Genomic DNA, 22,769 nt, shown 5'->3' with positions numbered 1-22,769 from the left:
GACCCGGCCCGGAATCTCACCTTGAATTGTTTCAGTATCAGGGGGTCATGTCACAGAGGCCAGGTCGCAAGGACCCCCTCAGCGTTGTGCCGATACCCTGTGCCTGACACACAGTGAAACCCAGCGACATCTAATAAAACCCAGAGCTGTGAAATACTAGGTGGTCGTTTAGCGTCTCTGCGTTTCCTGTTTTTAGATATGGATCGGAAACTTTCAGAGTTGGTCGAAGAGCTCACAACTTCAGGAGAGCCCCAATTGAACCCCGAGAAAATGAAGCAACTGAAGAAAATTTGCAAGTATGTCTTAAGGCTCTGTCTCAGCAAGTCTGTGCCAACCCTAGGAGAATGTGGGGCTACCCTGGGGTCAGCTTCCCTGCTGGGGAAGAACCAGCAAAGGAACACCCCCCAGGACATCGCCCCAGGGCCCTGCAGTGCTCGGTCCTGTTCTGGGGCAGCAGTTCGAGGCAGGGGTGTGCAGCCTTAGGAGGAACAGGTCTGTTCAGTTCTCTGTGTGGGTGCCTAACCTTGAGCGCACGTGTACGATTGAAGGGTTACTCAGTGTTGGAACATGTGTGGGAGGAAGGTTAGAGGTCACACGGGTGGACTCTTGTGTTGGGGGGTAGGTCCTGTCTGTCTTTGGACACCGCTCTTACCTAAGAGCCTCTCAGGCACCAGCAGCAGAAGCGAGGAACTCTGCTGATGATCCTTGCCATATGTTCACAGAACAGAACTTACATGATCGTTTCAGTGACAAGAATTTACACTTTGGTTAAAAACGGTGACTCAGGTCAGGCTTTGTTGCATTCCCCGAAAACCCCCAAAGAGCAGGGCATGCAGGGTGGGGAGGGTGAGGGTAGCTGGGAAGAGGAACGAGAGAGGGGTTGCGGTGTGCACGCCTCCCGGGGTAGCTCCCAGAAGGCCACAGAGCTTTCCGGGGGGCTGGGGGTGGTCTCCCCTTGGGGTGGGGTCTCTGCACCGCTGCTAGCTGGGCGGGCCAAGAGTCCTTCAGGCTCCCAGGCACCCGGCTGTGGATGGGCCGTCAGCCCCCGAATGAATGACAGCGCCTGGCTGGGTCCCGTGAAACCGTGCGCCCTGCCCCTGAGCTTCACAGCGTTTTCTTGTGTCAGGGAATGTTTTTTTCCGTTTGTCTTCATGAAAGTAGTTAAAAGCTCGCCTTCTGGGCTATCCAGCAATAGGCAGGGGCCAGGGTTGGCACGTGGGCAGTGCTCGTCTGCCCCCGGGGAAGGGCAAATGGCTCTGGAAGTGCCCGCGTCCCTGCCACTGCGGCTGTGTCTCCAGGTCTTCAGAAGAGCAGCTTGGCCACGCCTACCACCTGCTGATGGCCCAGCTGAGCCAGGAGCACGCCGAGATCCGCCTGTCCGCCTTCCAGGTCCTGGTCCAGCTCTTCGCCAGGTCTCACCAGTTCAGGACACTGGTCATTTCCAACTTCCAGGAGTTCCTGGAGCTCACGCTGGGTACTGACCATGAGCGGCCCCTGCCGCCCCCCAGGGAGGTGGCACAGAGGCTGAGGCAAGCGGCCACCCGGGCCGTCCATGGCTGGAATGAGAAGTACGGTGCGGCCTATAAGAAGCTGGCCCTGGGCTTCCACTTCCTAAAGCACAGCAAACAGGTGGGCAGGCCCTGCACTGTACCACCGGCCCGTGCGGTCTGGGCAGGGGGTGGCCTGGAGCCGGAGGAGCAGCTGTGAGGGAAGGGCCTCAGCTCGTCCCCACGTGTAGGTGGGGCTGAGCCTTTGGCCCTGGTTTCCACAAGGTGAACAGGAGCGTGAGAGCCATCTGCTCAGACACAGCTCTTTTCTCTGCCAGGCTCTGCGCTTGGGCCCAGCCAGTCTGGGTGGACGACACCTGCTAGGACCGGTTACTGCCCCTCCCTCCCCGCCCACTCCAGGCCTGTGGCTGCTGCCCTTCCCGCTGCCCCCTGGGGTCCCCTCAAGCGTCCTCAGGCCTCTGCGTCTGGCCAGCAGCCTCCCTTCCCACTGCAGCATGTGTGTGACTAGAAGCCTTTTTACCTGACTTGACTAGGAGACGCCGATGGCTGTGTTCATTCTGGGGGTTTAGTGTTCCCGTTGAGTGCGTTGCCTCGCGTGTTAAAGCAGCACGCATGAGCCTGAGGCCACGGCGCTTCGGCCTGTAGCTCCTGAGCAGAGCTGTGCTGCTGCGCCTGCTGTTAGGCCTGGTTGCAACTCCTGTTTTCGTTAGATTTTTTGTAGCTGGACCTGACCTTTACCTAAACTTCTCAGGTAGACTTCCAGGACGTGGACGCTCGCACTCTGGCAGAAAGAAAGCGAGCAGAAGAGAGACAGAGGCACTTGGACAGAGTCTACAAGGAGAGATCCCAGTGGGCAGCGCGGGAGATGGAAGGTGAGCTGTGGGGAGTGGGGCGCCACCCCGAGCCAGCCTGCTGCTCCTTCCCAGGCCGAGCTCAGGTCCTTGCCCAGCACTGCGCCCCTGTCACAGGGCCTGCTCCGGGAGTGTGGCGGGGGCGGGGGTGAGGAGGAGGCTGGAGGTCATCTGGCCCCGTAGCCGCAGGAAGACCTAGATCCCCGGGCACCTAGCACCCTGCAAGGGACTGCCAGGGCCATGGGCCTAGGGGTCGCGCTGGAGGAGGCACCGGCTGAGGCTCGCTGGGGATTTGGGGGCACGTGGGTAGACAGGGTGGACAGAGCTGGTTCAAGTCGAGGGTGGGGGAGGGCCCCTGCAGGCCACCCACCCTCTCCTGCGGCCCCGGCGGCCACGCTGCAGATGCTCGTCCCATGGTGGCCTGAGCGTCGCCGTCCATCTGACCCTGACACCCCTCAACTGCAGTCTTGCCAGTCTGCTCCCCAAATCCCTGTGCCCGCCCTCCCTGTGGGCGGCACCCAGGGTGGGAGCAGCTTGAAGGGCGGCAGGTCGAAGGCCCTTCCAGAAGCCTGGCCTTGGGAAGGCCACAGAGCTGGGAGATTCCGCGGGCAGCCACAGCCAGAGTGGGCTGGTGGGGTGGAGCTGAGCTCGGCGGCGAACGGCTGGAGTGCCGTCCAGGCAGGCTCTCGCCGGGCACGGCTGAGGGTGTCGCCCTGAACGTCCCGGAGTCGTCTCCGGAGCAGGGCACCCGCCGGCCTGTGGGGGAGGGGGCGGGGCGTGCTCTGTCCCCTCTCGGACGCCACTCCCGCCGGGGTCCATCGAGCCGCGTCCCGTTCTCCCAGAGATGTCCGCGGAGATCCGGGGCTGCCTCACCGAGCTGGAGAGCTGCTTCCGACTGCTGCTGCCCTTCGACCTCGACCCGGTCCCCGGGGCCGCCTGGTGCCCCGTGCCCGAGAAGGGTGACGGGGACGAGGAACAGCCCTGTTGCAGCAAGAGCCTGCCTGCCTGCTCAGGCCGCCCGGGAGCCGTGGGCGCGGGAGGGCCACCCTCGGAGGACCAGGACAGCGACCCAGAGGGGTTCGTGCGGCACCACGGGCTGGGCTCCCGGCAGTACACGCTGGACGTGGAGCTGTCCTCAGGTAGGGCTGCCCCCACGCCAGGTCACCTCGGCCACAGGCCCTGGGACACTTCGGTGCTCCGGTCTCTGGGCTGTGAGGTGAGCATGGGAAGGCACTCCGGCGTGTAGGGCACAGGGTGCCAGTCCTCTCTGACGTGCAGGGCGCTCCATGGGCCAGAGGGCGGCTGGGAGGAGGAATCGAGAGAAACCGTTTTCTTGCCATGTTTGCGACAACATGGGCCGTGCCCACGCTGGTGCCGTGGGTTCCTGCATTCCAGCTCCGTGGGTGAGGGGCACTGACTGACTGTCCCACCCCACCTGGCTCAGGCCCCTCAGGTGGGTTGAGGCTGAGGCTGGAGGCCACCCAGCCTCTGCAGCCACAGCGAGACCTTCTGCCCTGCAAGGAAGCACCGAGGCCTCAACGCAGGGGTCACGCTGGAGGGGTGCTGGCTGAGGCTTGCTGGGGTGGCAGAGCTCACAGGGAGGACCCTGGGCTGAGGGGCAGGTGGGGCCTCCATCCTGAGGGCAGTGTGGCCGTCGGGGGGGGGCGTCCCCTGACTTCATGGCCTGGAGAGGGCCGTTGGGGTTAGGCTAAACCTGCTGTGGCAAAAGCCACAAGACAGAGTCTCCTTGGCTGGTAGGTTTGGGTGCCAGATGATGAGTGGCTGGCGGGTGGTCCAGTCTGGGATACCCCGTGACCTGCCTGGGTGGCAGTCCCTCCGTTGACCGTCCATGCACTTGCTGCAGACAGCCTGAGGGTGCGTGAGAGCGAGGACAACTCGGCCGTCATCCGTGCAGCCCAGGACGCGCTCAGGCTCATCCAGAACAAGCTCCTGCCGGCTGCGTGCTCCTGGGTCCAGGTGTGTTCCTGGATGCGGGCTGGCCCCCGGCTCTGGGCGGGCTCCGGGGTCTGGGCGGGCTCCCGGCTCTGGGCGTGCTCCCGGCTCTGGGCGTGCGCCGGGGTCCAGGCAGGCGCCTGGGTCCGGATGGGCCGCGTGGGCTGACAGCGGGTGCAGGGCTGGCCCTAGGGGAGAGCGAGTGCCTGGCCTGGGAGGTGCTGTCCTGTCCTCGCAGCTGTTCACCCGTGCGGGGACACACGGTGGGCACTTGGAGGGTGCCATCCACCTGAAGACTGAGCTGGAAGCGGCCTTGAAGAGGTCCCAGGAGCTGGACATCGTGCCCGGGGAGGTGAGTGCCCCCAGCTGGCTGTGTGGATAGCCAGGGGCCATCCCCCGATCCGAGCTCAGCCCTGAGGGTGTTAGTGTCTCCTCGCCGGGAGCAGACTCGTCTGAGTGCCAGAGACCGTGGCCAGGCCCTGCCCGCAGGTGTCGGGGTTGGGCCAGGGGGGGTGGGCCAGGGTTCGGGCAGGAGGCCACGGAGGCGCTGGGTTGAGGGGAGCCACAGCGGCAGGTGTGTGCGTGTGCGTGTGCGTGTGCGTGCGCGTGCGCGTGCGCCTGTGCCTGTGTGTTGGGGGAGGGGATCTGTAGCTGACTGCCTTAGTGATTAGAAGGGAGCTCTGCCACCTGGAGGAGACGCGGCGCCCCCTCCCGTTTTTCGAGGGGGCCCGGGCTGGGCAGGCGCCGTTCTTTGCTGAGGACAAGGTCAGGTTTAGGACCCCGGACTTAGAATGGAGAGCGGCCCGCGCCCGGAGCCTGCCGCACCCTCGTCCTTGCCGGTGGGCCGAGGCGCGGCTCGCGAGGGCCTCTGAGCTCAGGGCCGCCCTCCGCCTTCCGCCCCGCGCTGCGCGGCCCTCGGGGGCCGGCAGGGGGTGCTCTCGCCCTTCTCCTGCGGCAGGCGGGCGCGCGGACCCGGTCACGGGCTGCTCCGGAGGCCGCCTCTTTACAGGGCTTTGCTGAGTACACAGCTCAGTGAGAAATCAGTCAGTTCTGGGGGTTGTGACCTCGATGCTTTGTTTCACAGTGAGAGAGGGTGCATTCTGGGCACAGGAGAGCAGTTGGTCCTGTGTGTGCGTCCCTGTCTCTGAGCCTCAGCAGAGCCTGGGTGCGGTGTCAGGGTGGGGGTCAGGCCCGAGAGCGGCCCGTGCTGTGGGGATTGGGGGTCAGCCCCGTGTGCCCCTTCACGGCCGGCTCAGCCCGGCCCATCTTATGCAAAGGCCATCTCTCGGTTGCTGTGCTGGTGGGGCTGGGAGACCCGCCCCGGTGGCTCCTGGGTTTCCTGGGCTGGAGGCAGCCAGGGCTTTGGGGAGATCCATGAGGGGGCCCCAGCAGCATGCCTGCTCCTTGTAGCCCGGGACCAGCCTGCCCTGCAGGACTCCAGGCTCAGGACCGGCAGCAGAGCCTTCCGGGTGTCCTGCCGCGGCTCCCCTGAGGGCCGCTCGGAGAGGCCAGCTGCAGGGAGCCAGCCCTGAGTGGCCCCTGGGCCTGACCCAGCTTGAGCGTCAGCAGGTCACTGGCCGCAGCCGGGCAGCCCCAAGGCCTGGGAGGCACGTGGTCAGGTCAAAGGGGGCCCTCTGCAGAGAGGAGACTGAGGATGCAAGGGGTGTTCGGGGGGTCCAGTCAGGCCAGGGGACGTGGGGTCTGCTTGGAGGCTTCAGCAGGAGGAAGCGGGGCTGCCCTGTCTTCTCCTCTAAGCCCCAACTTAGAGGCTTGAAGCCCTTGAGCACGTGCTTGTCCATTCTCCGGGCCACGGACCTGCGGATGGAGTGACTGGGCGTGCAGCTGAGAGGCAGCGCCTGCTCAGGCAGCCCGCCTCCCAGAACAGCCCCGCTGTGGTGTCTGCGCGGCCGCGGTGACGACACACAGACCGGCGTCTTCGCCTGGTCGTCTTCCCGTGAGACGGCTGCAGCTTCGGTCTCTGCCTGGTGTCTCCGCTAGCAGGCTGAGCTGGGAGTGTGCAGTTCAGTGCTTGGGACCCTAACGCCGCGGGAGACCGGCAGGCCTGAGGTCCTGCTGCTCCCGCTGTGGAGGCGCCGTGTGTGCGGCACCTCTGCCCCGCCGCCTGGCTGGGCTCTCTGGCCAGGCTCCCCGCTTTAGCCTGTGTTGCCATGTTCTTTTCCTTTCGATGTAGGTGTTCTGTCTTTAAAGAGGATTTAAGCTGGCTTAAATGTGTGTAACTTCTTGTTTTACGGTGTGTTTGTCCCAGCTCCATGTGGAAGCGGGTAGAGCTTGGTCTTAGCTAGGTCGAGGTGGAGCATAGTTTGGTAAATTTAGTCTCCAGCCCTGTTGCTGGAGAGCAGGCCCAATAATCCGCGGCTGCTACACCTGTTATGCTGGTAAAATCCTTGGGAAACTTTTAAATTGCCTGTTGTTTAATTATGTAGCTATGATCATCACTTACTTTGTATTGTATGATTCATAAAATATTAATCCCCTCCCCCCCAGTAAGACAGAAAGTAATGATTCTCTGCATCAGTCTGCGCAGACTCTCTGCAGAGCAGGTGCTTTCTCAGCCCCGGGCTCCTCGCTGCAGCTGCTGGAGCGCCCCCACAATACTCCCCTTCTGTTGCCAGTCTGCCGGCAGCCTCGGGTTTAACCCCCACACGCTCCCACTCGTTGCAAGGGCGCAGATCCCGCGTGACTTCTGTTAGTGGCCGGGTGTGCTGGGCTCTCGCGGCTGTGTTGGGCTGGATGCCGCTCGGTGCCGGCTTCCTGAGCAGAGAGCCTCGGGGTGAAGTGCTGACCGTGCCGCGGCCCCAGGGAGGCAGGGAGCTGAATCAGCTGCCGTGAGGGGCTTGTGCCTGGCCGGGCCAGTGAACCTTCCTGGGGACTGCTCTCTCCATCACTCTCGCGCCAAAGGCCGCTGTGCAGGGGCGGCAGCTGGGGCAGGGGCTGCCCGTGTTCTCGTGAGGACTGGGAGCACGTTGGCTGCTATGGGGGCAGCCCCCCGCCCCCGCAGGCCCTGGGCCATCCCTGCCCTACAGCCCAGCTACCCAGCGCCCTCCAGGGTGGCTGCTCTTGCCTGAATACTTTCACAGGTGGTTTCCTTAATCCCAGAGTCAGCCCTGCGAGGCCGACTCCATCCCTAACCCTGTTTTACGGATGGGAAGGCTGAGTCTGGGGGAGTTGCACGGATCTTCTTGTTAAGGCCAGGTGCATGGTGAGCACGCGATCTCGCCCAGAGGCTGGGCTGGGTGAGGCCAGCCAGCCTGCATCAGGCCCCAGGTGGGGTCCCAGGAGCACGGGCTGCCCGTCTGGACGCAGGACAGACTCAGGAAACTGTCGCCTCTGCCTGGAAACGGTGGCCTGGCACCTGGTGGGCCTGACGGGGCGGTGGCAGCCTCGCACACCCCGGCTGGCTGGCCTCAGTGCTGGAGCGGCCGGGGCTAGTGGCTCCAGGCCCCTCCATGCAGGAGGGCGGCAGCGCCCCGCGCCCACTCGAGGCTTGTGGCGGTCACCACCCACCCGCAGCAGGCCCACACCTGCCAAGGTGCGTCCAGGCAGCGGAGATGCGCGTGAGATATTGGCCTAGCTGGGCAATTTGCACGCGGTCCAGGGAGGGCATTAGCATATAAATAGCAGCTGTGATGACGACCCTCACAGCTGAGCACGGTTAATTTTTGGTTTATAAGATAGAATGGGCTTTAAGTGCGCTGCCATCAAGCTGAGGAGACAGATGCAGCTTGGCGCTCACTTGTCTGACGGGGCCTTACATCTTTTTTTTTTTTTAAAGGGAAACATACACGCATAAAACTGAACAAAAGTGATTTCTTGGGTGAAAAGTAATGGCAGTGGCGCCCCAAGTTAATTAGGTCGCCCAGAATGTGTTTAATGGTCCAGCTCTATCGTGGGCAGGCCTTGGGCGGGCAGGTCTGGGAGGTGGCCCTTCCCATCCTTCTCGAGTAATTAGCAGCCCGCCACCCTACTTCTGTAATCGGATTATGTCGTATATTTTAGCACTTTCTTTGCTTGTTTAATTATGATTTCAGAGCCTCATTTTTCTAAGTCCTTTTAACTGGGTGAGAATCAATTTGTGTGGAATGAGAGGAAGGCCTGGGGCATCCTCTGCCTCCCTGGGGCCCTGAGGGTTCAGTCCCGGGGCCTGGGCATAAGCCACAGGGCCTGGCCTGCCTGCCTGGCCCAGGACTGGACCTGGCAGGGGAGGTGCACCTCTGGGCCCCTGGGCGAGGGCGGGCTGCTTTCTCGAGCATGTCTGATGGTCTCTCTTCACAACGGGGAAGCTCGACTCCCAGCAAACTGCTCTTGAGGACCGTCAGCGAGTCTGACTCTGCTGTGCAGGCCTCCTGCCTCACCTGATGCCCGCAGGCTGTGACGTCCCCCAGGACCCTCAGGGGTCTCCGTGCCCCTGCTCTGCCCCCAGCCGCCTCCCACCCATGCCCAGTGTAACTTCTGACTTGATCTCTGACCTTTAACCTCGAGAGGAGGTTGCCACTGTGGCGCCTGGGAGCCTTGGGCTGGCCCCTGAAGTGCAGGTAGACACTTTCCGTGGGCCTGGGTGTCCCCAGCCAAGCGCTCCTCTAAGGATGGGAGAGGACTGCCCGGCTTGGGTGACGGGGGGTTCCCTTCCGCTGCCCTCCAGGGACGGGGTGCCCCGGGGCTCAGCGCCTCAGAGCCCCGCGCGGCCCGGAGAACTAGGCCTTCCCTGAAGCGGGACCCCTGTTTCCCCGGGGGCCTGGTTCGCGGGTCACCCGAGCCTCCGAGGTACTTGGGACGTAAGGGTGGCAGCGACCCCTGCAGCAGCTCTTGCGGGAGGTCGCTGGCACCACCCTGCAGAGCTGTGCGCCAGGGTCTGGGGCCTGAGGAGGCCGCCCTGCAGGCCCACGGGCCTCACGCGCATCTAAGCCCAGGGCTCCCGGGCTTAGTCACAGGGATAAACAGTTTTACCTGGGGAGAGAGAGGGTATAATTCCTAATAGTTAACTAAGCATCCAAATGTTTTTTAGGAAATGAAAGTTTAATAAAAGTCCCGGGTGGAATTCAAGGGTGTGCGCGATAAGCATAGTCTCTTATGAAAAGGAGCTCCGTGTTTAAGGTCTGGCGCGGGTGTCGGGCGCTGCAGCACGCACTCCACATCTACCTTTTGGAAAATTAAAACACATAAATTCTGTTTAGTGTTTGATACGCACGGCACTAGCCGGGACCGTAATGCCCGAAAACCTTGGGCTGCTTTCCACCTTTCATAAATTCCTGGGTAGATTCTATACAAAAATAATTTTCAGGTCCGCGGCTCATTGTTATTCAAACGTGATTGATCGTCGTCATTTGCTCGGCTCTGGAGTTAAGTGCCCCTGTCATTTCCAAAGAGTATAATTGGGACGTTTCACAGGTCAGCGGTGGAGACAGGCTTCCCTTTTGATCAGTGTTAGACTGATAACAAAAATTACAGTTTCCAATGATTAATGTCTCCGTGCCTCCCAGACGCGCGCCGTGGCTTGCACCCAAGCTGAGCATTTGCATCTGATTAGGCCTCCCAGCGGCTCCTCAGCCTCTGGGTCCTGGGCGGCTGTGGCCTGGCTGGCCGCCTGCCCTGGGGTCGGCGGGCCGGCCCCTGTCTGTCTGCCCCGGGCAGCCGTGTGCCCCAGGCCCTGGCTGTCGGGATGGACCGTGGAGGGGAGGGTGAGAGTCCAGTGGGCTTCAGCCCGGCCACGGTCTCTGAACATTTTCTACAGTTGGGCCTGGGGCTGCGGGCCCTCAGACTCCGGGGTGTTTCCGGGTGGCACTGGCCATGCAGCCCAGCTCCCAGGCACATCCGAGCGGCGCCCTCTCGGGAAGAACGGGCCCCACGCCCCGTCGTAGGGATGCGGGGGTTGAGAATGTGAGGGGAGGGGCTCTCCCTGAGAGGCGCAGGCTGCTGAGCCCTGGTTCAGGCTGCGTGTGGCCCCAGCGCGTGGCGGGAGTGCAAGGCCGCCTCCAAGCTGTTTTCCGGAGGAGCCCCCGCCCCGTGCAGTGAGCCCCCCCCCCAGGGTCCCTGCCACTCGGGCCCGGCTGGGTGCCGCCAGGGAGGGAGCTGCAGGGGAGTGGATGTTGGGGCCCTGGACCCGGGGTGGGGGGTGGGGGGATCCGGGCTCGGAGAGCAGCAGGGAGGGCTGCCCCGTCCAGGGGAGGCTGTCTCCTCAGTGGCCTTGTAACAAGCCGCTCTCGAGGATGGAACGTTCTGGAAGTGCCGTCACAGCCGCACCGCTGGACGCCTGGGGGCGGTGCTTCTGGTCTGGCCGGAGCTGGGTGGAGGGCCAGGACCTCGGGCCCGTGGGGCTCCCTGGGCTGCAGCGTGCCCGTCTGTGGGTCTCAGCGGGCCAGCCGGCGGAGGCGCATGTGGGCTGCTACGGTTTAGGGAACGAGGCGGACTGTGAATGGGGCCACGTGGTACACGCTGAGCCCCATCCTGGAGGCAGTCCACAGAAGCGAGGCTGGGGCTCTGCCTGTGGCTGTCACTCACAGCTTGGGGTATTTCCCCAGATGGCAGCCCCCGGAGACGAGGATGAAGACGAGGACGACTTTGTGGAGGTCCCAGAGAAGGAGGGCTATGAGGCCTGTGTCCCCGAGCACCTGCGGCCTGAGTGCGGTGAGCAGCGGCATGGGCCCGGGAGGGGGGCCCTCAGGACGCGGCCCCTGAGGGCGGGCTTGGGTCCAGCCTGGGCCTGCAGAGCAGGGGGCCGGCCACAGGGTGCCCAGTCCGTGCCACGTCGTCCTGGGGTCTCTGCCGCCCCACTGGGTGCCCCTGCGGAGCCACTTCCATTGGAAACCGTGATTCTCCCCACGAGGTCAGGCACCTGGTGACGCAGGCCTCCCTGAGTCCTGGTCCCGTCGGTGGGGTCGCGGCTCAGCCTCTGGTCCAGGAGCCCCAGGGCCCCTCGGGAAGGCGCTGCGGCTCCCTGCCTTTGCCGGAGTTTCTCTCCAAACACCTCCAGGAGCCACATGTGCACAGAGCACCTTGTGTGCAGAGGGAGTGAGTGAAGCCTGCGCCACGTGGGGCTTATGTGGGGAGTGAGCGAGTTGTCGACTCGAGGTTTGAGTTGGCATGTGAGCTAAAAGTGAGTTTGTCCAGGAGTTAGGTGCTCAGGCAGTTGAGGTGTGGATGTGACCAGGGTGTCCCCCACCTGCTGTTCGAGGCCCCCCCATCCGCTGCCTTGAGGCCCTCCCTGGGCGCCCGAGGGTGCAGCTGCTGCCCACCCCAGCCCTCTAGCCCCCGCCGCGCCCTCACGCTGACCTCGCTGGCCACGCCGTCCCAGTGCAGGTCTCCTCTGAGCCCTGGGCCGTCTCTGAGGCCCTGCCTTCTGACATGCCCCTCCAGGTGCCTGGTCTGGGCCCGCCACCCGCAGGCCTCATCCCGCGCCCAGGAGGCGGCAGGGGCGGGTGCTGGAACCCTGAGGGGCCCGGCCCGTCTCTGCAGTCCGCCTTGGCCGCCTCCCTCGAGGGGGAGCTTGGTCTCCAGGCACCAGTGTAGGTGACCACCCCCGGGTGCTGCCAGCTCCCGCTCGTCCTCACGGCGGCAGGTGCGCAGAGTGTAGCCGCGCTGCTCCCTGGGGGTTTGTGGGCCGGGCGCCTGGGACCCCCTGCAGGAGGGGCCGCTGTGCCCCAGGACAGGCCTCTTGACAGCGGGCGGCAGGAGACCCCTTGCTCCTCAAGGGGTCCAGGGCTGGGTCTGCACCATGGGCCCTGGTGCTGCGGGGGCAGCGCAGGAAGTGCTGGGCGCCAGTTCATGATGCCAGTTGATCGTCGTCACTGGTTTTCAATTAAAGGCGATGACTCTGCAGTAGATTCGTCTAAACCCGTAGCTGGGGAGACGGCGCCCGTTTCTTTCTCATTCCTTTCTCTGAATTTTCACTGAGGGGCTTTTATCTTCTCCTTAATCCTACCATTTCTGTCAGGACGTAATCTCTTTCTCAAATTTACATTTTAATTACAAGGCCAGCTGAACTAGGTAAAATCAATAGTGTCAGGCTTGAGCCCAGCTCTGCGCTCAGCCCCCGCCTCCCATTTCCTGCCATCGATCCCGCCGCCCCGCCTGCTGCAGCGCAAAGAGGTGCTACTTGGTTACTTCAAACAAAAAAGGGATTTAGACGTTTGTTGTGATTTTTCTTAAGAGCCGTTGCAGGAGTGAATTTGAGCTGAGGTCTGGGCCTGGGTCTGAAGCCCCGGTCAGCAGGTGGGGCCCGCGGCCGCCGGGCTGCCCGTCGGTGTTCTCCCCAACAGCACCATTCCCAGGGCCGTGGACTCACCTGCTTTTTGGATTTTTACTTGAAAGTATGTCATGGAGATTGAGTTTCTACAACAGTGTGAGAATGGGAGTGTTTTTTAGTGCTCTGTTTACCCTGCTTCAAGACGCTTAGTCATCTTTTTAATGGTTTAAAACAACAAATCAATGAAAAGTGTATTTCATTCTTGTAACTCTTAGGAATCCTCACATCGATTGTTGGGCAGTGATTGTATCCATCTTCGTAAGTGCCACTGCGGCCACTTATCGGCCTGCCTCCCCATGTGTGTGCATGGCTGTGCATCTGTACCAGCTGGGAGTGCGGCATTGCCAATATCCCGGGTGGGTCGCCTGGAAGGCCTCGTCCCTGGACCTGGGGTTTGCTGGTGGCAGAGCCTGGTCCCAGCCTGCCTTCCGAGTGTGCTCAGAGCTGGGGGCTGCCGGTGACCCACGCGGAGCTGCCGTACTGAGGACTGGCTCTGCCCTGGGTCCTCTGCTCTCAGCCACAGGCACTCGAGAAGAAGGGGTGAACCCCACGCTCAGTCTGTGTGTGAGCTTGGAGGGCGTCTGGAGCAGGAAGGGCGGGTGAGTCTCATGAAAGACTTGGAGAAAACGTTTGCAGATTTGTGGGCATCGTGGGGCTTCTGCAGAAGCGCCAGACAGCATTGGGTGGGTGTGAGGCTGTATGCGGACTCCAGGCTCTGTGTGTACAAGGAGGCCGCGTGCAGACTCCAGGCTCTGTGTGTACAAGGAGGCCGCGTGCAGACTCCAGGCTCTGTGTGTACAGGGAGGGCACGTGCAGACACCAGGCTCTGTGTGCAGGGAGGCCGCGTGCAGACTCCAGGCTCTGTGCACACAGGGAGGCCGCGTGCAGACTCCAGGCTCTGTGTGCAGGGAGGCCGCATGCAGACTCCAGGCTCTGTGCACACAGGGAGGCCGCGTGCAGACTCCAGGCTCTGTGCACACAGGGAGGCCGCGTGCAGACTCCAGGCTCTGTGTGCAGGGAGGCCACGTGCAGACTCCAGGCTCTGTGCACACAGGGAGGCCGCGTGCAGACTCCAGGCTCTGTGCACACAGGGAGGCCGCGTGCAGACTCCAGGCTCTGTGCACACAGGGAGGCCGCGTGTAGACTCCAGGCTCTGTGTGCAGGGAGGCCGCATGCAGACTCCAGGCTCTGTGCACACAGGGAGGCCGCGTGCAGACTCCAGGCTCTGTGCACACAGGGAGGCCGCGTGCAGACTCCAGGCTCTGTGCACACAGGGAGGCCGCGTGCAGACTCCAGGCTCTGTGTGCAGGGAGGCCGCATGCAGACTCCAGGCTCTGTGCACACAGGGAGGCCGCGTGCAGACTCCAGGCTCTGTGCACACAGGGAGGCCGCGTGCAGACTCCAGGCTCTGTGCACACAGGGAGGCCGCGTGCAGACTCCAGGCTCTGTGCACACAGGGAGGCTGCGTGCAGACTCCAGGCTGCATCGTTTTTTGTTTTGCCTCTCGCTTCTCTGAGTGAGTCCCTGCACACAGATGGAAGGATGGAGGTGCCGTCCGGAGGCCAGGGACAGGGTGTGGTGGGCTGTCCTGTGTTGATGTCCTCTAGCTCTGCTCTCCGGCAGCCCTGTGGCCCCTGGAGCTGCCCACTTGGCCGTCCTGTCAGTTTTCTCTGTTCCTGGGAAGGATTTCTTGGATGGGAGGTCCATGGTATCTGCCATAGAAGCCGCGACCTTGACACCTAGCGGAGCTGGTTGAAAAAGTCTTAAGTTTGAACATCATCCCTCAGACCTCATACTCAACTGCTCGTGGTGCCCATGGATGTTCACGGTTTTTGGAGGAAAGCTGCTCAGACCTTTTTCTTCCCCTCTGATGTTTCTAACTGCTCTCCTGAGTGACTTGCCTGTTCTTTCTCTGTCTCCTTTTTGCCCTCAGGAAACCCCTAGGTTTCCTTCTGATTCCAGGAAGCCTGGACTCTCTTTCCCCCATTCCAGTCATTTCCTCTCCTTCTGGGGTCAGGTGATGAGGACGCGGCACGCGTCACGCGTCACGCCTCCATGCACGGAGAGCTGTCTGCACGTGTGTGTGGCCGCCTCCTGTGCCGCATCCCTGCCGGGGGCCGTCCTCCCCAGGCTGCTCAGACCCCTCTTGTCTTTTGCTGCGTCTCCAGCCCCTCTTCAGTTCCGGTATCCTGGGTGCGTTGGTCGCTGTTCTTCCTGCTGTGCGGAGGAAAGCTCAGAGAGAGGGCGGGGCCCTCGGGGTGGGGCGCCTCTGGGTCCTGATGGCTCCGCCCTCTGCCTCCTAGGACGCTGGCCCCGTGCCCAGCTGGGCAGGGCTGGCAGGGGTCAGGGACAGCCTGGACACCGGCACCAGTGGGCAGGGGTCCTGGTGAATGGGGTCCAGGGGCGTCAGAGACACGGCCTCCACTGCTCTGGGCACTCAGCGCAAACACCTGGCCCACAGAGGTCGGTGTCTGGTGGCTTCGGCAATGAGTAGCTAGCCATGGGCCTGGGCCGGCCGGACAGGTGCGCTCACGGGCTGTGCCGTCACCGGGGGCGGGGCGCCCTGCAGGGCTCCGTGTAGGATCCGGGGTGGCGACCGAGAGCAGACATCTCTGTGTTCCAGGGCTGGAGGAAGGTCTGGCCACACCAGGCTCGCAGGCGAGGAAGAGGCCTGGGAGTGACGTGGAGGCCTGCGACCCCACCTCTGCGGCCGCCCAGCTGCACTGGCTCCGACCTCACGGGTCCCCAGCCTCGCCCCCCAGGCCCAGGTGATGCCCAGGCAGCCCCACGTGTGCAGGGCGGGTGCCTACCGCATTTGCCTGGGGTGGGGACCTGGGGCCCTGAGTCCTCACTGCTGGCGTGCAGGCTAGGTCCGCCCTGAGGAAAGGCTCGAGGCTTTGGGGCGAGAGGGACAGATATCGGGGCACCCCGAGGCCCGCGTGAGGAGCGCGGTGTTAGGCTGGCTCCCCTGGTCCAGGCCTGAGGTGTAGGGGTCGAGGGTCAGGGCCCAGGGGTGTCCCCAGGACCTGAGGGGCGGGAGAGGCGGGTGGCCGGGGCGGCCCCGGGCTCCCCATCCCTGAGCGCTGCTCACTCTCCAGGGCTCCGCTGGCCCCGGAGCAGGCTGCACGGCGGGCGGCAGAGCAGGCCCGGGCGCCTGTCGTCCCCTTCGGGGTGGACCTGTGCACCTGGGGCCAGGAGGAGCCGACGGCCGGCAAGATCCTCAAGTGAGTGAGGGTACTGCACTCCACCCCTCTGTGCACAGTGGACACAGCTCTTAGTGCCCTGCCCACTGAGGCCAGTGGGCCTCGGAAGCCCCAGGGCTTGGTGGTGGTCCGGCCTTGCCCAGAGGCCTGTGGGCTTTTTGAATCTCCCTGTGGCCCCCTGAGGGGCCTCCCCTGTCCCCGCCCTGATGGTGGAGCATTGAGAGGTAGGAGGGCCTTGGCCCGGCCCAGCCCAGCCCGCACTCCCAGCTCTGCCCCAGGCCCGCGTCACCATCTCCTGTTCTCTGCCTGGGCTCCTGTGGGCCGGGCCCAGGACTTTACAAGGAGCTTCCTGGACACCCCTGCGTTGCTGCGCCGCCCGAACTGTATCTGCAGACCTGAAGGGTGGGGACGCGGGATCTGTGTCTTGTTAACGCCCATCAATGAGCCCCACCCAGGTCCAGGCCACACTGGGGTGTCAGGCCACTGGGCTGTGCCTGGCATACCCCTGCCATGCGCGGCATCTCCACTTGCTCTGGGTGCACTCGCAGGCCCAGCCTCGCTGTGGGCGCTGAGAGGTGGGTCTGTGTGCAGGTGTGACTCGGAGCACCGCTTCTGGAAGCCCTGCGAAGTGGATGCCGAGGTGGACAGCGCCAGCGTCTCCGAGGCCCTGCGGAGCCGCTGCATCACCTTCGCAGGGCAGTTCGAGCCTGTGCAGCACCGCTGCCGCGCCCCGCGGCCCGACGGCCAGCTCTGCACACGTCAGGACCGCCTGAAGGTGGGGCTGGCCTGGGGGGCCCATGGCGGACGAGGCAGGGCTGGGCTCCAGCCTGCTGGCACCAGGACCCCCCGGGTGGGCACAGGGCTGGGCCACTCCACCTCAGTCTCTGCGTCGCCGCCTGCGTGGTCCTGAGCCCGCTCTGTGCTGGGCCCAGGGTCCATGGAGGCGGGTTGACCACAGGCTGCCCTCCTTGCCTGGCTCCATCACGCTGCACCTGAGGGCCTTGCCTTGTGTGGCGTGTGTTGGAGGGTGGTGAGGTGTGGGCCGGCCCTCCTCAGAGCCATCGGTGCGGTGGCCGGCAGCCTGTGCTGCATCAGAACTGCTCCGTTCTCCGCACAGTGCCCTTTCCACGGGAAGATCATCCCGAGAGACGACGCGGGACGGCCCCTCCACGCGGAGGACAGGGCCAGGGAGCAGAGGCAGCAGCTGCAGAGGCCAGCGGGGCGCCCAGGTGGGTCTGGGGGACGGGGGCGGGCCTGGGGTAAGGAAGCCCTGCGCCCAGTGGCCTCCAGGCCAGCCCGTGGCGCCTGCGGGGGTCAGCTGCCGCCTCCAGGACAGTGGTGACCGTAGCTCAGGAGCTGCGGCCAGGATGTGCGGCCCGCAGCGCTGGTGGGACCCTCAGCTTCAGCTTCCATCCCGGCCACAGTTTCACACGGCTCCTGATGGCTGGCATGGGTACACACACGGCTGGAAACCGCTTTCTCATTATCTGTTGGGGTTCTGGGTTTTTAGGGCCGTGTTTAAGCATGTGAGGGAACAATGTGAGGCAGGTGAATGGCTGAGGCCTGGGGCTGCCAGCTCTTGTCTGCTTGCTCACCTGCTGCCTGGCCAGCCCATGCACATGAGGCTGTGGGGTGCGTGTGGTGTGCAGCGTGTGTGGACCGTGTGTGGTGTGCAAGCAGAAGGCCAAGGTCCTGCCTGTGGTCCCAGGCGGTCCTGCCGGGCCTCTGAGCGTGGTGCGCTGTCTGGGGTACCTCCTCGCGGTCCCCGTCTTTGGCCCATAGACCAGTTTCATGCAAAATGGACAAGGGACTGGAGCCGCTGAGGCGCTGTTCTGCACCCTTCACGGAGCTCACATGCTCCGCGCGAGCCGGTCCTGCGTTCTGGCGTGGACTGGCTGCTGCCTGGCTCCCAGAGGCTCCTGAGCCGCAAGCAGGGTGGGGACCCACAGAAGCGGCCCCCTGCCAGGGCAGCCCCAGGTTCTCTCGGGGTGGGGCGGGGCCCTGCCCTGTCAGAATCCCATGGTTTGTCAACCTGGGTTGAGGTCTGGAGGCCCCCACTCTTGACAAAGGCATGGGCTCAGGCCCAGGACCCCCTGAGGCGGAGGGTGGCTGTGTCCTCGGGGGCAGTGCTGGCTTCCTGCAGGTCCCAGCCAGACCACGTGTCGCTTTAGCAGGTCCTTCCTTCATCAGGAGAGATCGGTGTTGGATTTCAGCCTCACAGCAGGGTCAGCCCCTGGGCCCTGGGCCTGGAGGGTGGCAGGGAAGGGCCTGACCCACTAATCCAGGGGCCGCGGCCTCCCCTGGTGGCCTGCACTCAGGAGCAAATTAAGTGCCTCTTTTTTGTGTCAGCCCTGAAGAGTATCAGGTTCTGCAGCCCTCGGTGACTTGTTAACAACAGGTGCCGGGCCGGGGCTGCGGCCAGCGCTGGCCAGTCAGATGTGAAATAGCGTCTCTTTACTAACTGCAGTATCGATCCCGCCTCCCTCGCACGCGGGCAATTTTCTTTTCCCCAGCGCTCACCTCGGTGACAATGCGTGTGGGGCTCCGGGGCCCGTCCGCACGCAGGACGGCCCGCTGCTGGCTTCTATTGATTTTCTTCAAAGGCTTTTAAATTGCTCCTTCATTTTCCTGAGATGCTCATTCCATCTCTCCTGGGTGCCGGCGTTTTTCCGTTGTGTTTAAACAATTGCTCTATTCACTGGGTTCCTAAACTGTGACGCCTTCTCATTACTGGGAGATAAACTGTTTGGACAGTTTTCCTTAATCTCAGATTAATCGTTCCTGTATCTGGATTGTACAGCTCCGTATCCCTTCACTTCAGAAATCAACTTGGGGAGGCCGTACCATCTCTGAATCTGGGCGCCTGGCCACCCCCCCACTGGACGTGGCCTGCTCACTGCCGGCCCCTCTGCCAGCTCGGGCTGCTCACTGTTGGGGTCTGGGGTGTCTGGCACCCTTCTGCCAGCTGGGGCCGGGGTCCATAGGTCTGGACACTGGAGGGGGCTATGCTGGATGGACACTGAATTTCAGGGACCTCCGCACAGCCCCGTCCCACCCTGCCCCTGGGAGAGAAGGAGGTTGAGGCGAGTGGACCTTGAGGCCTCTGCCCGTGGGTTGGGAGCTCTTTTCCCAGATTTGGACTGTTAACGCTTTCCATTCTGGCAAGTGGGCACACGGATGTGGCCCCTGGTGCAGCCGGGACAGGTGAGGCCGGGCCGGGGCTGGGGGACGTCTTGTTTCCCTTTGGACCACCCGCTCCTGCTGTCCTGAGGGGCCTGGGTGAGCTGACATCCTCCTCGCAGGGGCCTGGGGCCAAGTTAGCTTCAGGCCAATCAGGAGGCACAGCGGGCAGCTCCCTTGGCCGCGGCTGGCCTACGCCCACCCTCCGGCAGGGACAGGCCGAGGGCCCCGCTGGGGGCTGAATGGCCACAGCGCACCTGGAGGCTGACACAGCCGCTTGCCTGTGGCCTTGTCCCCTGGCCGCCAGACTTGGTTGCCTTCCTGCTTAGGGGCTCCATGGGGATCCCCCCACTTAACCCACCATGGAGGGGTCGGGCCTTGGTGAAGTTCGTGCGGGTGTTTTCTGAAATCTCAGTCTGTCTGCAGACTGGCAGGACCCCGAGTTCCTGAGGGACGTGGAGGCGGCCACCGGGGTAGATCTGGGCTCATCCAGGCCTGGCGGGAAAGGCAAGGGCAAGCGGCGGAAGCACCCGGGCCTCACTGACCTCAAGCGGCAGGCTGACACGGCACGCGCGCGCATCGCCAAGAAAGTCTTCGCCAAGTAAGTCCTCCTCACGGTGTCCCATTCTCTGCCCCGGGTGCTGGGATGCCAGCGGAGGAGCTGCCCGCCCAGCGCCTCTCTGTCCATCCCGCTTCTGTGGTGGCCAGAGGCACTGCCCACTGCCAGTGCCCAGGGAAGGTGCAGGGATGCCCGCCTGGTCAGCACCCAGGCTTCGGGGTGGGGCCGTCCTCAGGCCGGACGCTGGGACAGTGCTCTGCTCGCTGCACCGGCCAGGGGACATGCTCCCAGTGATCACCGAGTCTGGGAGCCCAGAGGGCCGCTTCCTGAGCACCCGCAGAGCCCCTGTGCTGTGGGCACGAGAGCAGCTGCATCTGGGGTGTCGTGACCCCGGGCTCTGGGCTCGTGTCTGGTTCCCTGTGGCTCGGCCGGCGTGGAGGGCAGGGTGGGTGCTGACGCCAGGAGAAGTGTGGCCTGGGTCACCCTCCCTGCGCTCCCCGAGCGGGCTGCCTGCAGCGAGCCGTGTGGCCTGCAGCACGCTGTGTGGGAGGCCACGCCTCCCCCCAGGCAGAGCCGCCTGTCACAGTGTGCCTGCTCTGGGTGGGGCTCCGTGCGCAGCCAGGCAAGAGGAATCTGGGCTGAGGGGACGGGGCGTGTCCTGCTGCCTCTGCCCACCTGGCTGCTGGGCGGACCGTGCTCTGATGGGTGAGTTTAGGGTCTGGAGGCCACCTTTGGAGCTCAGTGAGCAGTGGGAGACTTGCCAGGCCTGGCCAAGGTGGCCTTGGAGGCAGAGCCCCTCGCCGCGGCGCCCTTCTGCAGGGGCCTCCCAAGCGGCCCAAGTGCAGCAGCCAGCCCAGCACCGGGGTCCCCGTCCCGCCGGGCTGCAGTCAGGGGCCCGGGGCCCGGCCAGCCTCCCTGGTCACGGCTCCCTGTGCTTCCCCGCAGGGCAGCCGTGCAGAGGGTGGTCACCGCCATGAACCAGATGGACCGGAAGAAGCACGAGAAGTTTGCAAACCAGTTTAACTATGCCCTGAACTAGAGGGCCAGGCCCGTGCGCGGGGTCCCCTTGCCGTCCGCGCCTCCTCTTCCAGGGCCCGGCGTGCACTGTTAAGCCAAGTGTCCCAGAGGCGTGGACGTTCCTGCCGTGGGGACCTCTGCCAGCCCTTAGGCCCACCCGCCTGGTTGCCTGGGGTGGATGCGGCAGCCTGGCCACCAGGGGGCGTCGTGCACGGCCTGGGCGTTTTGTGACGTCGCTCAGGGTTGCTCAATGCCCAGGACGAGTGCAGCCCCGCCCTGCCCCAGCCTTCTCCGCTCCTCTCCGGGTCGGCCTGCTGGGCGCTGCCTGTGCGTGGCGCTGCCTGTGCGTGGCGCCACCGCCCCACCAGCCTTCTCCGTGCAGCGCGGCGCCCTGAAGGCCATCCCCCTGGTGCTGTCAGTGCGCCCTCCTCAGTCCCGACGGCGCTCCGCTGTGCGAGCAGACCAGGCTCACCCTGCAGCGGACACTTGGGTGGCTTGCACCTTGGGATTACGGATACTGTTATGACCGTTTGTGTGCAAGTTTTGCATGGGCGTATATTTTCATTCCTTTGGGGTTTATGCCTAGAAATGAAATGGATGGGTTGTGTAGTACCTCTGTGTTTAACTTACTGATGAATTGCTGAAATGTTTTCCGAAGCAGCTGCACCCCTTAGGTCCGCGCCCAGGCGCTCGTTTTCTCCGTGTTCTTGCTACGCTTGTCATTGCTCTCTGTGATTCTAGCCCTCGGAGTGGGTGTGAAGTGGCATCCCACTGTGGTTTGACTTGCACTTTCCGAGTGATGAATGATGGTGAGTGCCTTGTTCAGTTGCTGAGTCTTGCCCGACTCTGTGACCCCAGGGACCACATCACGCCAGGCCTCCCTGTCCGCCACCATCTCCTGGAGTTCACCCAGACTCAACGTCCAGCGAGTCACGATGCCATGTGACCACCTGTGTCGAGCATCTTTTCGTGCTTGTTGGTCATCGTTTATTCTCTTTGGAGAAACATTGAGATCTTCTGCCCATTCTCAGCCGAGTTGCTGTTTCGAGTTACAAAAGCTCTTGGTGTTCTCTGGATACTCGGCCCTTATGGGATTTGCGATTATTTCCCCCATTCTGCGTCCTCATTCTCTTGCAGTTTCTCTGAGACACAGAAGCTGTCAGTTTTGATATCGTGTGCGACTGTCTTTCACTTCGTCCCTTGTGCTTTCCATGTCGTATCTAAGCAGTGGTTGCCTAATCCCAGGTCATGAACGTCATTCATGTTCCTTCCAGGAGCTTTATGATCTTGCTCTTAAACTCAGGCCTCTGCTGTAGATCAACCGTCTTGAGTTCATTTCTGTCTGTGCATCATTTGTGTGGATATCCGGTTGTCTCAGCATCGTTCATCGAAAAGATGTTCATGCTCCCATTGAATTGTCTTGGCACCTTTACTGGCTGTAGGTTGGCGCTAAACCCCTGAGTTTGTTTCTGGAGGCTCCCTTCTGTTCCCTGACCTTGTGTTGCTACTGTGCAGTCTTGCCTGATGCAGCCTTGTGGGGAGTTTTGAAAGCCTCCAACTTCGTTCTTTTTAAACATTGTTTTCGCCATTCTGGTCTTTTACATTTCCAAATAAATTTCAGGATGAGCTTGTCAATTTCTGCCAAAAAATAAAAAGGTGTCTGAGATTTTACAGATTGTGTTGACTCTTATGCGAGGATTTTCTTCAACAGTAAATACTTTGGGATCCCACATAAGCTCGGGTTGGGTGAATCCTTGGAGGCAGAACCACAGATGCAGGGGCAGTAGGTGCCCCCAGTCCCTGTGGTGTTAGAGGTCAATGGGCGAATTTAACTCAGAGGACCAGTACATCTACTACTGCGGGCAAGAAGCCCTCAGAAGAAATGGAGTAGCCATCATGGTCAACAGAAGAGTCTGAAATGCAGTACTTGGGTGCAGTCTCAAAAACGACAGAATGATCTCTCTTTGTTTCCAAGGCAAACCATTCAATATCACAGTAATCCAAGTCTATGCCCCAACCAGTAATGCTGAAGAAGCTGAAGTTGAACGGTTCTGTGTAGACCAACAAGACCTTTTAGAACTAACACCCCCAAAAGATGTCCTTTTCATTATAGGAGACTGAAATGCAAAAGTAGGAAGTCAGGAAACACCTGGAGTAACAGGCAAATTTGGCCTTGGAATGCAGAATGAAGCAGGGCAAAGACTAATAGAGTTTTGCCAAGAAAATGCACTGGTCATA

The 22,769-nt window shown here is 62.7% G+C and overlaps 1 protein-coding gene across 1 annotated transcript; it reads left to right on the top strand.

Moving 5' to 3' along the window:
- On the top strand, positions 1 to 22,145 carry UVSSA (UV stimulated scaffold protein A). Its single transcript, XM_068975273.1, has 13 exons — positions 1 to 296; positions 1,299 to 1,629; positions 2,260 to 2,380; positions 3,202 to 3,498; positions 4,224 to 4,336; positions 4,551 to 4,664; positions 10,849 to 10,954; positions 15,196 to 15,340; positions 15,671 to 15,796; positions 16,367 to 16,550; positions 16,893 to 17,004; positions 19,382 to 19,556; positions 20,460 to 22,145. Exons 1-13 carry the CDS (start codon positions 199 to 201, stop codon positions 20,551 to 20,553), a joined length of 2,016 nt encoding a protein of 671 aa, XP_068831374.1. The 5' UTR covers positions 1 to 198; the 3' UTR covers positions 20,554 to 22,145.
- Positions 22,146 to 22,769: the final 624 nt, after the last annotated feature.

This window comes from Capricornis sumatraensis, chromosome 7 (genome assembly GCF_032405125.1).
Source record: "Capricornis sumatraensis isolate serow.1 chromosome 7, serow.2, whole genome shotgun sequence".
Lineage (NCBI taxonomy): Eukaryota > Metazoa > Chordata > Mammalia > Artiodactyla > Bovidae > Capricornis > Capricornis sumatraensis.
Note: the sequence above shows the minus strand (reverse complement) of the source record. Positions and strands in the feature narration are given on the sequence as shown.